The sequence below is a fragment of the Saimiri boliviensis genome, chromosome 2 (genome assembly GCF_048565385.1).
Source record: "Saimiri boliviensis isolate mSaiBol1 chromosome 2, mSaiBol1.pri, whole genome shotgun sequence".
NCBI classification, from domain to species: domain Eukaryota; kingdom Metazoa; phylum Chordata; class Mammalia; order Primates; family Cebidae; genus Saimiri; species Saimiri boliviensis.
In genome coordinates this window covers 221,739,508-221,755,771 of record NC_133450.1, presented here as the reverse complement: position 1 = coordinate 221,755,771, position 16,264 = coordinate 221,739,508, and the positions used below count along the sequence as shown (strand labels likewise).

The following is a 16,264-nucleotide window of genomic DNA, read 5'->3' as shown; positions in this document are numbered from 1 at the left end:
TGCCTAACAAAAAAAACTGGTTAAATTACAGTTATAACAATGTTACTTGTAGATATTAAGTTACATTATTTTTGATCCTTACTACTACCCTGAAAGGCAAATAATACTATTCTCCTTTTACAAATGGAATTACTAAGACTTAGAAAGGGTAAATAACTTACCACAGCTAATAAACAATTGCTAAAATTTAAAACCAGGTCTGTGGCATACATACATATATTATCTGTAATAGTTCTGTCCACTGAGAAGGCTTACAAGGTGTAACACTCCAGTAGCGGCAAACACATGCAGCACCCAACCCCCCCGCCCACTGCTGAGATCCTGTTTTTAATAACCATTCTCTAATAACAGGACTCCTTAGAGAACTCGTTGATTCTAGAGCCAGGGCAAGCAAAATTCAAAATAATTTTGAAGCATCTTATAGTGAAAGGAAGTACACAAGGTCTTAGAAAACCAAAGTCCTTTCAGTAGGAGACAACTTAATAGAAAAAAAGAAAATCAAAAAAGAAAAAAGAAAAGACACATCAAAAGGACAGAGGCCAACCTAAAAAAAGCCCAACAGCCAAAGTTGAAACAAGGTATAAACAAAGTATAAAATAAATATAATAAATATATTTGAGTCAATACTGATATAAACTAATGAATAAATAAATGGGGTAGGGAGGGGCTGGCACAATGGCTCATGCCTATAATCCCAGCACTTTGGGAGGCCAAGGCGGGAAGGTAGCTTGAGGCCAAGAGCTTGAGACCAGCCTGGATAACAAAGGGAGACCCTCATCTCCACAAAAAAAAAAAAAAAAAAAAAAAAAAATTAGCTGGGCATGGCTGTATTTAGTACTCACTTCCAAAAACTAAAGTAAGAAAAGAGAAAAAAGTAACTGTACAGTGGAGAAACTTGGCAAATGCCTCCTTAACTGAGTGATCAAGATTAACATCACCAGTGATTTCATGTAGACAGCATGTACTCTCTGCTAGTAAGAAGGGTACCTTGGCCAGGCATGGTGGCTCATGCCTGTAATCCCAACACTTTGGGAGGCCAAGGTAGGCGGATCACCTGAGGTCAGGAGTTCAAGACCAGCCTGACCAATATAGCAAAACTCTTGTCTCTACTAAAAATAAAAAAAATTAGGTGTGGTGGCATGCGCCTGTTGTCCCAGCTACTACGGAGGCTGAGACAGAATTGCTTGATCTCACGAGGCAGAGGTTTCAATGAGTTCAACACCATTGCACTCCAGCCTGGGCGACAAGAGTGAAACACCATCTCAATAAAAAGGGTACCTTACCTCTGTATATCCTTCCCAAAAACTCACAACCCCAGTCTAATAGTAAGGAAAACATCAGATAAACCCAAATTGGAGGCCTCCTGCAAAATAACTGACCAGTCCTCACAACTGTTCAAGGTCATGAAAATCAAGGCAAGACTAAGACACTATCACAGCTAAGAGGAGACTACAGACACATGACAACTAGGTTGGATCCTGGAACAGAAAAAAGATACTAAAGAAAACAGTAGGTTGGGCATGGCGGCTCACACCTGTAATCCCAGCACTTTAGGAGGCTGAGATGGGAGGATCACTGGAGGGCGGGAGTTTGGGACCAGCCTAGGTAAAATAGTGAGACCTCGCCTCTACAAAAAAATGTTAAAACTTAGCCACGACCAGGTGCAGTGGCTCACTCCTGTAATCTCCACACTTTGGGAGGCCAACAAGGTATCTAGGATTTACTTCAAAGTAATTACAGGGAAAGGGTTAACAGACAGATGAGTAACAACAAGACAGGTAAATCACTTAAGGTCAGGAGTTTGAGACCAGCCCAGCCAATACAGTGAAACCCTGCCTCTACTAAAAATACAAAAATTAGCCAGACATAGTGGCGCACACCTTAGTCCCAGCTACTCAGGAGGCTGAGGCAGGAGACTCACTTGAACCCGGGAGGTGGAGGTGGCAGTGAGCCAAGATTACGCCACTGCATTCCAACCTGGGCAACAGAGTGAGACTCTGTCTCAAAAACAAAACAAAACAAAACAACTTAGCTAGGCCTGGAGGCATACACGTGAAGTCCTAGCTAGCTGGGAGGCTGAGGTAGGAGAATCACTTTAGTCCAGGAGTTCAAGATTACAGTGAGCTATGCTCACACCACTGTACTTCAGATTGGGTGACAGAGCAAGATCCCTGTTTCTAAAACAAAAAAAAAGAAAAAGTCTATCAAGACTTCAAATCCCATGCTACTGCAAAGAGAATTTTCCTCAGTGTCCATTCTGTGATGCATAATGTTGGTGGATGTATTTTTTTTCTTTAGAGAGACCCTCACATTTCACAGAAAATCCACAACATAAAGGCTAGTATAAGAGTGAACAGTAATTTCTGAAAGAGGCAACACGAATGTTGATTAAGAACAGACACTGGGGCAGGGCACGGTGGCTCAAGTCTGTAATCCCAGCATTTTGGGAGGCCGAGGCGGGTGGATCACAAGGTCAAGAGATCAAGACCAACCTGGTCAACATGATGAAACCCCGTCTCTACTAAAAATACAAAAAATTAGCTGGGCATGGTGGTGCGTGCCTATAATCCCAGCTACTCAGGAGGCTGAGGCAGGAGAACTGCTTGAACCCAGGAGGCGGAGGTTGCAGTGAGCCGAGATCGCGCCATTGCACTTCAGCCTGGGTAACAAGAGCGAAACTCCGTCTCAAAAAAAAAAAAAAAGAACAGACACTGGGGCTGATGCCTGTAATCCCACCACTTTGGGAGGCTGAGGCAGGTGGATCACCTGAGGTCAGGAATTCTAGACCAGCCTGGCCAACATGATGAAAACCCGTCTCTACTAAAAATACAAAACTTAGCCGGGTGTGATGGCAGGTGCCTGTAATCCCAGCTACTCCAGAGGCTGAGGCAGGAGAATCACTTGAACCTGGGAGGTGGAGGTTACAGCGAGCTGAGATCAGGCCATTGCACTCCAGCCTGGGCAATAAGAGCAAAATTCTATCTCAAAAATAAAAGGCCAGGCGTGGTGGCTCATGCCTGTAATCTCAACACTCTGGGAGGCTAAGACAGGCAGATCATCTGAGGTGAGGAGTTCAAGACCAGCCTGGCAAGCATGGTGAAACCCCGTTATTAAAAATATAAAACTTAATCCCAGCTACTCGGGAGGCTGAGATGGGAGAATCGCTTGAACGTGGGAGGGAGGTAGAGACTGCAATGGGCAGAGATCATGCCACTGCATCCAGCCTAGGGGACAGAGCAAGACTCCATCTCAAAACAAACAAACAAACAAAAAATCAAAACTGTAATGAGACCACCAAATTATTTAACCTCTTTGTGCCTCAGTTTCCCCATCTGTAAAATGGAAACAATGATATGAATACCTAAATGTGATAATATAGTGGTTATCTTTTTTTTTGAGACGGAGTTTTACTCTTGTTACCCAGGCTGGAGTGCAATGGTGCGATCTCGGCTCACCGCAACCTCCACCTCCTGGGTTCAAGCAGTTCTCCTGCCTCAGCCTCCTGAGTAGCTGGGATTACAGGCAAACGCCACCATGCCCAGCTAATTTTTTTTTAGTATTTTTAGTAGAGACGGGGTTTCACCATGTTGACCAGGATGGTCTCGATCTCTTGACCTCGTGATCCACCCGCCTCGGCCTCCCAAAGTGCCGGGATTACAGGCTTGAGCCACTGCGCCCGGCCGTGGTTATCTTTTTTAAAAGACCATATATTTTGATACACAGTGAGGTATCTGCAGATAAAATAACAAGGTATCTAGGATTTACTTCAAAGTAATTACAGGGAAAGAGTTAACAGACAGATGAGTAACAACAAAAAGTTACTGTTAACCTAAGAGAATGAAAATGGAAGACAAGATAAAGTCAAAAGTACAAAAGTAGAAGAGAAATGAGGGTGACTTAGACTATGATGCATAATAGAATGAGATCTGGACTAGAAATCAAGATCAAATAAGCCCAGCCCTACAAGCTGTATTCTCTTTATTTGTAACTATATTTCATTACTGTTTTCCATTACCCAATAAAAAGATCATATATTCACCCAAAGAATAAAAGTAGTAACTATCTCAAAGGGGTGTTGTGGGGATTAAATAACTTGGTAAGTCAAGTGCTTAGAGTAATAATTGCTGTAAAGCAAACACTATAGAAGCGTCAGCTGCTACTATCATCATTCACTGCTATCTCCCAGGAATTAACGTTCACACAGGTGTTGTGGACCCTAAATACTAGAAAATTGAATATTTAAGAAATCCCCATCCCCATATATAGGTCTTAATCATATTCTACAGTACTGTATTTCTAGAAGGAATTTCCTTTTCTTTCAGTCAACAAAAACAAACAAACCCTACTCTTCTCCACTGGTAAACTAAACTGTATTATCTCTGGTATACATAACCCTACAATATCATCAAAGCATACAGGAGGATGGTTTCAGCCATGCCAGCTTCCTTAGGGAAATTACTTTTTATTTATTATTATAATTTTTTTCCTGTTCAGTATTCAAAACAAGGGAAATTACTTTAACCAGACACATGAAATAGCCATACCTGGGAGGTTTGTAGTAAGAAAGCCCCTCTAACAATCGCCGCCAATGTTTATTTAGTTCTGCCTCAATCTGACTCTGGAACATAACAAGGCAATTATACAAATGAAGTTTTTGTTGTTATTGTTTCTCGGCTCACCGAAACTCCACCTCCTGGGTTCAAGCAATTCTCCCGCCTCAGCCTCCCAATTAGCTGGGATTACAGGAGTGCACCACCAAGCCTGGGTAATCATTGTATTTTTAATAGAGACGAGTTTCTCCATGTTGGCCAGGCTGGTCTCAAACTCTAGACCTCAGGTGATCTGCCTGCCTCAGCCTCCCAAAGTGCTGGGATTACAGATGTGAGCCACCACACTCAGCCACAAATGCATTTTGATTAATCATCAGACTTGGCTGAACGTGGTGGCTCTTGCCTGTAATCCCAGCACTTTGGGAGGCTGAGGCAGGTGGATCACCTGAGGTCAGGAGTTTGAAACCAGCCTGGCCAACATGGAGAAACCCCCGTCTCTACTAAAAATACACTAATTAGCAGGGCATGCTTGTAATCCCAGCTACTTGGGAGGCTGAGGAGGGAGAATTGCTTGAAACCGGGAGGCAGAGGTTGTGGTGAGCCGAGAAAATCCATCTCAAAAAAAAAAAAATCAGACTCCAGAATTGCACTATTACATATTCCTTCGAGTGTTTTTAATATGCATTTTCTCCCACAGTTGAAATTATTTTGAATACGGAATTTTGTAACCTTCTTTTCTTTGCTTAACATAACGATGACTTAACCTTATTGACAGTCTTGATAAACATACTTTCAAGTTGCTGCATAATACTTTATCAAGTTGGTAGATTTATTGACCATTCCTCTAATGTTCGATATACTTAAGCTGACTGAAATTATGTAATAATATAAATGATATTGTGGTGAATTTTCTTTGCTGTTTTTTGAGATAGGGTCTTGTTCTATCACCTAAGCTGCCACTGATGCAATCATGGCTCACTGCAGCTTCGATCTCCTAAGCTTAAGTGGATCTTCCCACCACAGCCTCCGAAGTAGCTGGAATTATTAATACAAGTATGTGCCCTGATGTCCAACTAATTTTTTAATATTTTGTACAGATAGGGTCTCGCTATGTTACCCAGGCTGGTCTCAAACTCCTGGGCTAAAGTAATCCTCCCTCCTTGGCCTGACAAGGTGCTGGGATTATAGGCATGAGCCCCTGCACCCAGCCACTATGGTAAAGTTTTTTTTGAGAGGGAGTCTCACTCTGTTCCCCAGGCTGGATTGCAGTAGTGCTATCTCAGCTCACTGCAACCTCCACCCCCAGGGTTCAAATGATTCTCCTGCCTCAGCCTCCTGAGTAGCTGGGATTACAGGCGCCTGCCACTACGCCCAGCTAACTTCTGTACTTTTAGTAGAGACAGCGTTTCACCATGTTGGCCAGGCTGGTGTCTATCTCCTAATCTCAGGTGATCCGCCCGCCTTAGCCTCCCAAAGTGCTGGGATTACAGGTATGAGCCACACCTGGTCTGTGGTGAAGCTTTGTGTGCAAAACATTTTCAGGAATTTTTTAAAGATACATTCCTAGAGGCCAGGCACAGGGTGGCTCAAGCCTGTAATCCCAGCACTTTGGGAGGCCAAGGTGGGCAGATCACGAGGTCAAGAGATCAAGACCATCCTGGCCAACGTGGTGAAACCCCGCCTCTACTAAAAAAACACAAAAATTAGCTGGGCATGGTGGCATGTGCCTGTAGTCCCAGCTACTCAGGAGGCGGAGGCAGAAGAATTGCTTGAACCCAGGAGGCGGAGGTTGCCCTGGCACCTGGCGACAGAGTGAGACTCCGTCTCAAAAAAAAAAAACAAAAAAAAAAAACATTCTTAGAAGTAGAATTACCAAGGCCGGGCGCGGTGGCTCAAGCCTGTAATCCCAGCACTTTGGGAGGCCGAGGCGGGTGGATCACAAGGTTGAGAGATCAAGACCATCCTGGTCAACATGGTGAAACCCCGTCTCTACTAAAAGCGCAAAAAAATTAGCTGGGCATGGTGGCACGTGCCTGTAATCCCAGCTACTCAGGAGGCTGAGGCAGGAGAATTGCCTGACCCCAGGAGGCGGAGGTTGCGGTGAGCCGAGATCGCGCCATTGCACTCCAGCCTGGGTAACAAGAGTGAAACTCCGTCTCAAAAAAAAAAAAAAAAAAAAAAAAAGAAGTAGAATTACCAAATGAAGGCATATCAAGAAATGTTACGGCTCTAAAATAAATAACATTAATTCTGTTAATGATAATAAAAATAACAATAATAAATGTCATCTTGCCAGATGCAGCGGCTCACACCTGTAGTCCCAGCACTTTGGGAGGCCAGGGCAGACAAATCGCAAGGTCAGGAGATCAAGACCATCCTGGCTAACACGGTGAAACCCTGTCTCTACTAAAAATACAAAAAAATTAGCCAGGTGTGGTGGCACGAGCCTGTAGTCCCAGCTACTTGGGAGCCTGACACAGGAGAATTGCTTGAACCCAGGAGGTGGAAGTTTCAGTGAGCTGAGATGGCATCACTGCACTCCACCCTGGGTGACACCTGAGTGACAGAGCAAGACTCTGTCTCCAAAACAAAAATAAATAAAAAGATAAATGAGTGTCATCTTAACACTTTATTTTCACAAGATCAGAACACCCAAGAATCAACATGAAGAACTGTCCTTTATTGATTATATACTTGCAAATATCCTAGAAACCAGGGTAGGCACAGTGGCTCACATCTATAATACCAGCACTTTGGGAGGCCAAGGTGTGTGGATCGCTTGAGCGCAGGAGTTCGAGACCATCCTGGGCAACATGGTAAAACCCCATCTCTTCAAAAAATACAGAAATTAACAAGGTGTGGTGGGGCACACCTGTGGTCTCAGCTGCTCAGGAGGCTGAGGATTACTTGACCCTGGAGATTGAGGCTGCAGTGAGCCAAGATTATGTCACTGTGCTCCAGCCTGGTAGACAGAGTGAGACCATTTCTCAAAAAAAAAAAAAAAAATCCTAGAAACCACTGCCACTAGCCGGGCGCGGTGGCTCAAGCCTGTAATCCCAGCACTTTGGGAGGCTGAGGCGGGTGGATCACGAGGTCAAGAGATCGAGACCATCCTGGTCAACATGGTGAAACCCCGTCTCTACTAAAGATACAAAAAAATTAGCTGGGCATGGTGGCACGTGCCTGTAATCCCAGCTACTCAGGAGGCTGAGGCAGGAGAATTGCTTGAACCCAGGAGGCGGAGGTTGCGGTGAGCCGAGATCACGCCATCGCACTCCAGCCTGGGTAACAAAAGCGAAACTCCGTCTCAAAAAAAAGAAAAAACAAAAAAGAAAGAAACCACTGCCACTATGATCAAGGCTTGAGAATCTTTCTTAGGTTGAGGTAACAGAATGGTATTTGTACCCCTATTCTCGGGAGCCAATCAATGAACACTGGTATCTTTTCATTAAAAGCACTCAATGAAGGGCTGGGCGTGGTGGCTAACGCCTGTAATCCAAGCATTTTGGAGGCCAAGGCGGGCGGATCACCTGAGGTTGGGAGTTCAAGGCCAGCCTGACCAACATGGTGAAATCCTGTCTTTAAAAAAAAAAAAAAAAGGACTCAATAAAGTACAAGAAAGGATAGATTTAGGCCGGGCGCGGTGGCTCAAGCCTGTAATCCCAGCACTTTGGGAGGCCGAGGCGGGTGGATCACGAGGTCGAGAGATCCGAGAGATCGAGACCATCCTGGTCAACATGGTGAAACCCCGTCTCTACTAAAAATACAAAAAACAGCTGGGCGTGGTGGCGCGTGCCTGTAATCCCAGCTACTTAGGAGGCTGAGGCAGGAGAATTGCCTGAGCCCAGGAGGCAGAGGTTGCGGTGAGCCGAGATCGCGCCATTGCACTCCAGCCTGGGCAACAAGAGTGAAACTCCGTCTCAAAAAAAAAAAAAAAAAAAAAAAAAGGATAGATTTAGAAGCATTGAGCTGAGATCATGCCACTGCATTCTGGCCTGGGTGACAGAGTCAGACAGTCTCAAAAAAAACAAAAGAAAGAAAATGGCCAGGTACACTGGCTCATGCCTATAATCCCAGCACTTTGGGAGGCCAAGACAGGCAGATCACCTGAGATCAGAAGTTCAAGACTAGCCTGGCCAAAATGGTGAAACCCAGTCTCTACTAAATATATAAAAATTAGCCAGGCATGGTTACATGCGCCTGTAATCTCAGCTGCTCAGGAGGCTGCAGCAGGAGAATCACTTAAACCCAGGAGGCAGAGGTTGCAGTGAGTGGAGATTGCACCATTGCACTCCAGCCTGGGCAATAAGAGTGAAATTCCATCTCTAAATAAATAAATGTTTACTTCCTACATTAAAGAAAAGCAAGGTTTCTTTAGTAACAAAACCTACACAAAGAACCCAGAGAACCCACTCAAGAATACCACCACTTACCAGCTCTCTCAGAGCCGACCTCCCAAGCAGAATAGTCCACAGTTCTCTACTGCTCCTGTTAAATGAAAATAGAGGTTTAACTTTGCTCTTTTTGATCATACAAACTTGTACACTGCCCCATAGCCATTATGTCTACTCTCTAAAAGCAAAAAACCTTAATATACAAAACAATTTGTTAAATTTTTGGAAAGTTATCTTGCTATATAATATTCTTAGAAGTTCAATGTTCGAAATAAAAATTAAGAAACTAAAATAGGCCGGGCGCGGTGGCTCAAGCCTGTAATCCCAGCATTTTGGGAGGCTGAGGCGGGTGGATCACGAGGTCAAGAGATCGAGACCATCCTGGTCAACATGGTGAAACCCTGTCTCTACTAATGGTGCAAAAAATTAGCTGAGCATGGTGGCACGTGCCTGTAATCCCAGCTACTCCGGAGGCTGAGGCAGGAGAATTGCCTGAACCCAGGAGGCGGAGATTGCGGTGAGCCGAGATCGCGCCATTGCACTCCAGCCTGGGTAACAAGAGCGAAACTCCGTCTCAGAAAAAAAAAAAAAAAAAAAAAAAAACTAAAATATAAGATGTTGGCCGGGCATGGTGGCTCAAGCCTGTAATCCCAGCACTTTGGGAGGCCGAGGCGGGTGGATCACAAGGTCAAGAGATCAAGACCATCCTGGTCAACATGCTAAAACTCCGTCTCTACTAAAAATACAAAAAATAAGCTGGGCGTGGTGGCACGTGCCTGTAATCCCAGCTACTCAGGAGGCTGAGGCAGGAGAATTGCCTGAACCCAGGAGGCGGAGGTTGCGGTGAGCCGAGATCGTGCCATTGCACTCCAGCCTGGGTAACACGAGCGAAACTCCTCCTCAAAATAAAATAAAATAAAATAAAATAAAATAAAATAAAATATAAGATGTTATCGGCCGGGCGCGGTGGCTCAAGCCTGTAATCCCAGCACTTTGGGAGGCCGAGGCGGGTGGATCACGAGGTCGAGAGATCGAGACCATCCTGGTCAAAATGGTGAAACCCCGTCTCTACTAAAAATACAAAAAATTAGCTGGGCATGGTGGCACGTGCCTGTAATCCCAGCTACTCAGGAGGCTGAGGCAGGAGAATTGCCTGAACCCAGGAGGCGGAGGTTGCGGTGAGCCGAGATCGCGCCATTGCACTCCAGCCTGGGTAACAAGAGCGGAACTCCGTCTCAAAAAAAAAAAAAAGATGTTATCCTGGCCAGGCACCGTGGATCATGCCTGTAAACCCAGCACTTTGGGAGGCTGAAGTGGGTAGATCACCTGAGGTCAGCAGTTGAAGACCAGTGTGGCCAACATGGTCCAATCTCTTCTAAACATAAACCCTGTCTCGGCCAGGCACGGTGGCTCACGCCTGTAATCCCAGAACTTTGGGAAGCCAAGGTGGGCAGATCACGAGGTCAAGAGCTGGAGACCATCCTGACCAACATGGTGAAACCCCATCTCTACTAAAAAATACAAAAATTAGCCGGGTGTGGTGGTGCAAGCCTGTAGTCCCAGCTACTCAGGAGGCTGAGGCAGGAGAACAGCTTGAACTCGGGAGGTAAAGGTTGTAGTGAGCCGAGATTGCGCCACTCCACTCCAGCCTGGCACCTGGCGACAGAGCAAGATCTGTCTCAAAAAAAAAAAAAAAAAAAAAAGTCTCTACTAAACCACATCTCTACAAAAAATACAAAAATTCTCTACTAAACCACATCTCTACAAAAAATACAAAAATTAGTCAGGCATGGTGGCCGGTGCCTGTATTCCCAGCCATTCAGTAGGCTGACACACAAGAATAGCTTGAATCCAGGAGGCAGAAGTTGCAATGAGCCAAGACCAGGCCATTACACTACAGCCTAGATGACAATGTGACTCTCTCTCAAACCAAAAAATAAAAAATAAAAAGAAATTCTCTCTAGAAATAGTTATTTTAAAAAATATATATTAAATGGACAGAGATTGTATTTGGTGAGATCCTAAACCATCGCCTAGAATAGTAATCTGTCATAATTAACACTACTTAGAAAGCCTATCTACAGAGAGAGAAGGGATGAAAAGGTCCCAAAATATCCTAAACATTTCCCAAAAAGAATACAAGCTATGTCTGGGCGGGGTGGCTCACACCTACAATCCCAGCACTTTGTGAGGCCAAGGTGGTAGATCAAGAGGTCAAGAGATGGAGACGATCGTGACCAACATGGTGAAACCCCATCTTTACTAAAAATACAAAAATCAGCTGGGCATGGTTGGCATGTGCCTGTAGTCCCAGCTACTCGGGAGGCTGAGGGAGGAGAATCACCTGAACCCAGGAGGCAGAGGTTGCAGTGAGCCGAGATTGCACCACTGCATTCCAGCCTGGCGACAGAGCAAGACGCTATCACACACACAAAAAAGAATGCAAGCTATGTTAACTACAAGGTAAAACTAAAAAACAGGCTGGGCCGGGCGCGGTGGCTCAAGCCTGTAATCCCAACACTTTGGGAGGCCGAGGCGGGTGGATCACGAGGTCAAGAGATCGAGACCATCCTGGTCAACATGGTGAAACCCCGTCTCTACTAAAAAATACAAAAAAAAATTAGCTGGGCATAGTGGCGTGTGCCTGTAATCCCAGCTACTCAGGAGGCTGAGGCGGGAGAATTGCTTGAACCCAGGAGGCGGAGGTCGCGGTGAGCCGAGATCGCGCCATTGCACTCCAGCCTGGGTAACAAGAGCAAAACTCTGTCTCAAAAAACAAACAAACAAACAAACAAACAAACTAGCCAGGTGTGGTGGTACACACCTGTAGTCCCAGCTACTCTGGAGGCTTAGGTGGGAGGATCGCTTGAGCCCAGGAGTGAGCCATATTGCAGTGAGCCATACTGCACAACTGCATTCCAGCCTGGGCAACAGAGCAGGACCCTGCCTCAGGGGAAAAAAAAAAAAAAAATGACAGAGAATATAGCAGTGAACAGCACAGCAAAAAAAAGTGGGGAAAACGGTGGGGCGCGGTGGCTGACGCCTGTAATCCCAGCACTTTGGGAGGCCGAGGCAGGCAGATCACGACGTCAAGAGATCAAGTCCATCCTGGCCAACATGGTCAAACCCTGTCTCTACTAAAAATACAAAAATTACCTAGGCATTATGGCCTGCGCCTGTAGTCCTAGCTACTCGGGGACGCTGAGGCAGGAGAATCGCTTGAACCCAGGAGGCAGAGGTTGCAGTGAGCCGAGACCGCGCCACTGCACTCCAGCTTGGTGACAACGCGAGACTCCGTCTCAACAACCACCAAAAAAAGTGGGGAAAACACTGCTAGCACAGGGAAGGATAAGCGACAGGGATGTTTAATTTTAAGGAGGGAGGGTGGTGGGACGCACGAAGACCTTCAAGCTGCAATGTGGAAGACGGAAGGAGGCGTGGTGGTCTGGTTATAGCACTGGAGTCACACAGACTTCAGCCTGAATCCTCTCTCTATCACTTGGCTAGCTCTGAGCTGGACTTCTGAGTCATCTGTGAAATAGAAGGCGCCTTTCCGAGTTGTGAGAATTGAATGAGATAACTCAAGGGAAGCGCTCCACCAGGGTCTGGCGCTAGAAAGCACTTTGTGAGAATTGTAGTTTCGTATATAATATTTCATCTTCTTGTCCCTAAAGCCTAGCTCAGTCCCTGAAATCTCTCGGAGGATCTGGGCATGCTGGCTGACTGATTCAATGCACGAAAGGAACGATTCCAGGCGCGGAGAGAGGGCAGAAACCACAAGCGTGGCTCGGCGCAACGCGAAAAAGAATCTGAACAAGAGCAGATCGCTGGGGCCAGGCTGGGGAGCCAGCAGGGCGCACCCGACGCCGGGGCAGGACAGCCGGAGCCTGCAGCCGGGACGTGGGTGGGGGGTCCCCCAGGCGACCGCGAAGCGCCCAGTCGCGCCTCGAGGGAGCGTCACTGCCGGACGAGGAAGCGCGGATGAGGCGCCAAGGAACGCGCCGGAGGCGAGAGGAGAGGAAGGCAAAGGCCCCCGGGTGAGGAGATGGGAGGCCGAGCGCGGAGGGAAGGGGTGAAGAGCCGGCCCCCCTCCCGAAAAAGACTCTTCAGATCCCGGCGCGCGGGGACCGTTTGGACGTAACCGCCTACCGTCTCGGCGCTCGTCCACCCAGCCGGGGTTGGCCCTGACACCGTCGCCACATCCCGCCTCCAATTCCCGTCCCGCTTCCGCTCTGCTTTGACCCCCGCGCCTCACAGCCACCCCGGTCCACTCGACCCGCTCCGCACCTCACACACGGCCCGCCGGCGGCCGCCGCCATCTTCGAGCGCGCGCGCGCCCTAACCCCGCCTCCAGACGCCGCGCCCACGTGACCGCTCGCCCCCGGTCCGGGCGCGTAGGCGGGGATTTCGTCACGTGACGTTGGCGCGGGGCGGTGCCAAGATGGCGAGGCCCAAAGAGGTGAGGATCTGGCAGCGGGGGCGGCTGTGGCTGTGAGGAAGGCTGTGGAGTGGGGACGTCTACGCCGTGGGTTGGAGGCTGTGGGGGGTGGCCGGGCGCCAGCTCCCAGGCCGCAGAGAGTGACCTGCCGTGGAGCTCCCTCCTCGCTGCTGCAGAACGGAGGGAGAAGGTTGCTGGCCGGGTGAAGGTGCCTCCCTCTGCTTGGAGGGGCCGAGCGGCCCGAAGTCTAGGGCGTCCCTAGTCACTGCTACTTCCGCGAATTCCCAGGTCTAGAGATATGACCCGAGAATGCACGTCTCCGGCCCCGGGGCCTGGGGCTCCGCTGAGTGGATCGGTGTTGGCAGAGACGGCAGTAGTATTTGCAGTGGTGCTGAGCATCCACGCAGCCGTATGGGACCGATACTCGTGGTGCGCCGTGGCCCTCGCAGTGCAGGCCTTCTATGTCCAATACAAGTGGGACCGGCTGCTACAGCAGGGGAGCGCCGTCTTTCAGTTCCGAATGTCCGCAAACAGTGGCCTACTGCCCGCCTCCATGGTCATGCCTTTGTTTGGACTAGTCATGAAAGAGCGGTGCCAGGCTGCGGGGAACCCGTTCTTCGAGCGTTTTGGCATTGTGGTCGCAGCCACTGGCATGGCAGTGGCCCTCTTCTCATCAGTGTTGGCGCTGGGCATCACTCGCCCAGTGCCAACTAACACCTGTGTCATCTTGGGCTTGGCTGGAGGTGTTATCATTTATATCATGAAGCACTCGCTGAGCGTGGGGGAGGTGATCGAAGTCCTGGAAGTCCTGCTGATCTTCGTTTATCTCAACATGATCCTGCTGTACCTGCTGCCCCGCTGCTTCACCCCTGGTGAAGCGCTGCTGGTATTGGGTGGCATTAGCTTTGTCCTCAACCAGCTCATCAAGCGCTCTCTGACACTGGTGGAAAGCCAGGGGGATCCAGTGGATTTCTTCCTGCTGGTGGTGGTAGTAGGGATGGTACTCATGGGCATCTTCTTCAGCACTCTCTTTGTTTTCATGGACTCAGGCACCTGGGCCTCCTCTATCTTCTTCCACCTCATGACCTGTGTGCTGGGCCTTGGTGTGGTCCTACCCTGGCTGCACCGGCTCATCCGCAGGAACCCCCTGCTCTGGCTTCTTCAGTTCCTCTTCCAGACAGATACCCGGATCTACCTCCTAGCCTATTGGTCTCTGCTGGCCACCTTGGCCTGCCTGGTAGTGCTGTATCAGAATGCCAAGCGGTCATCGTCTGAGTCCAAGAAGCACCAGGCCCCCACCATTGCCCGAAAGTATTTCCACCTCATTGTGGTAGCCACCTACATCCCAGGTATCATCTTTGACCGGCCACTGCTCTATGTAGCTGCCACTGTATGTCTGGCAGTCTTCATCTTCCTCGAGTATGTGCGCTACTTCCGCATCAAGCCCCTGGGTCACACTCTTCGGAGCCTCCTGTCCCTTTTTCTGGATGAACGAGACAGTGGACCACTCATTCTGACACACATCTACCTGCTCCTGGGCATGTCTCTTCCCATCTGGCTGATTCCCAGACCCTGCACACAGAAGGGTAGCCTGGGGGGAGCCAGGGCCCTCGTCCCCTATGCCGGTGTCCTGGCAGTGGGTGTGGGTGATACTGTGGCCTCCGTCTTCGGTAGCACTATGGGGGAGATCCGCTGGCCTGGAACCAAAAAGACTTTTGAGGGGACAATGACATCTATATTTGCGCAGATCATTTCTGTAGCTCTGATCTTAATCTTTGACAGTGGAGTGGACCTTAACTACAGTTACGCTTGGATTTTGGGATCCATCAGCACTGTGTCCCTCCTGGAAGCATACACCACACAGATAGACAATCTCCTCCTGCCTCTCTACCTCCTGATATTGCTGATGGCCTAGCTGTTACAGTGCAGCAGCAGTGACAGAGGAAATAGACATGGGACGGGCAAGCAGTCCCCACAGCAGACAGCTATTTGGGCATGAAGAGCCAAGTTGTGAAAAGCAGATTTGATTTTTCAATTGATTCAGATTTAAAATAAAAAAGCAGAGCTTTCCTGGTTCTAGTTTTGCTGATTTTTATTTTATTTTTTATTTTTTTGAGATGGAGTTTTGCTCTTGTTGCCCAGGCTGGAGTGCAATGGCACGATCTCAGCTCACCACAATCTCCGCCTCCCAGGTTCAAGCAATTCTCCTGCCTCAGCCCCCCGAGTAGCTGGGATTACAGGCCTGTGCCACCACCCCTGGCTAATTTTGTATTTTTAGTGGAGATGGGGTTTCTCCATGTTGGTCAGGCTGGTCTCCAACTCCCGACCTCAGGTGATCTGCCCGCCTCAGCCTTCCAAAGTGCTGGGATTATAGGCATCAGCAACCACGCCCGGCTTTGCTGATATTTAAAAAGAAGAGTCTTAAGGGCTAGTCCAGCAGCTCAGCTGAGCACACCTGAGTGTGCTATAGAGCTCCCCTCTTTACAGAGGACGCTGGAGGTTGTAAAGTGTGATGGTTAACTTTAATCTCTGGGTCAAACTAATCTGGTCAGAATCCTTGGCTGCACAGCTTCCTACTAACTGTGTGACCTTGGGTGAGTCACTTAACGAGTCTGAACCTCAGTTCTCTTGCAGATGGAAGTAATGACATCCTGCACCTCTCAGGGTGTTGTGAGGGTCCAGCCTAGAGCCCACCCATGATGAGCAATCAGTAAGGGAAAGTGTCATTTTTACCAAAGACCAGTCTTAGTGAAAAGCAGGGCAAATCATGGATTTACATTTGGCAACCAGAGTGACCTTTGCTTTCCTACCTTCACTTGGAGGAGAACCCGCTGAGGGAAAGAGCAGAGGGATAGGAACTACTCAATGGAGAGGTGGGCCAA

At 48.1% G+C, this 16,264-nt stretch overlaps 2 protein-coding genes across 2 annotated transcripts in view; one reads left to right on the top strand and one right to left on the bottom strand.

The window, feature by feature from the left end:
- The window catches only part of NUP188 (nucleoporin 188), a 56,839-nt gene extending 43,523 nt beyond the window's left edge, over positions 1-13,316 (bottom strand). Inside the window, exons 1-3 of the mRNA XM_039474950.2 lie at positions 13,232-13,316; positions 8,984-9,038; positions 4,545-4,618 (exon numbers count right to left, since the gene is read on the bottom strand). Of these exons, the coding sequence (XP_039330884.1) occupies positions 4,545-4,618; positions 8,984-9,038; positions 13,232-13,263 (161 nt within the window). The 5' untranslated portion in view covers positions 13,264-13,316. The remainder of the gene's footprint in view (positions 1-4,544; positions 4,619-8,983; positions 9,039-13,231) is intronic.
- A 27-nt stretch (positions 13,317-13,343) lies between these two features.
- Positions 13,344-15,457, top strand: DOLK (dolichol kinase). The gene is made up of 2 exons (XM_010350750.2): positions 13,344-13,403; positions 13,671-15,457. Exon 2 carries the CDS (start codon positions 13,681-13,683, stop codon positions 15,295-15,297), a length of 1,617 nt encoding a protein of 538 aa, XP_010349052.1. The 5' UTR covers positions 13,344-13,403; positions 13,671-13,680; the 3' UTR covers positions 15,298-15,457.
- The last annotated feature ends 807 nt before the right edge of the window (positions 15,458-16,264 follow it).

Bases quoted from the DNA above. Each gene is read 5' to 3' on its own strand.
- DOLK (XM_010350750.2), top strand. From the start codon at position 13,681: ATGACCCGAGAATGCACGTCTCCGGCCCCGGGGCCTGGGGCTCCGCTG.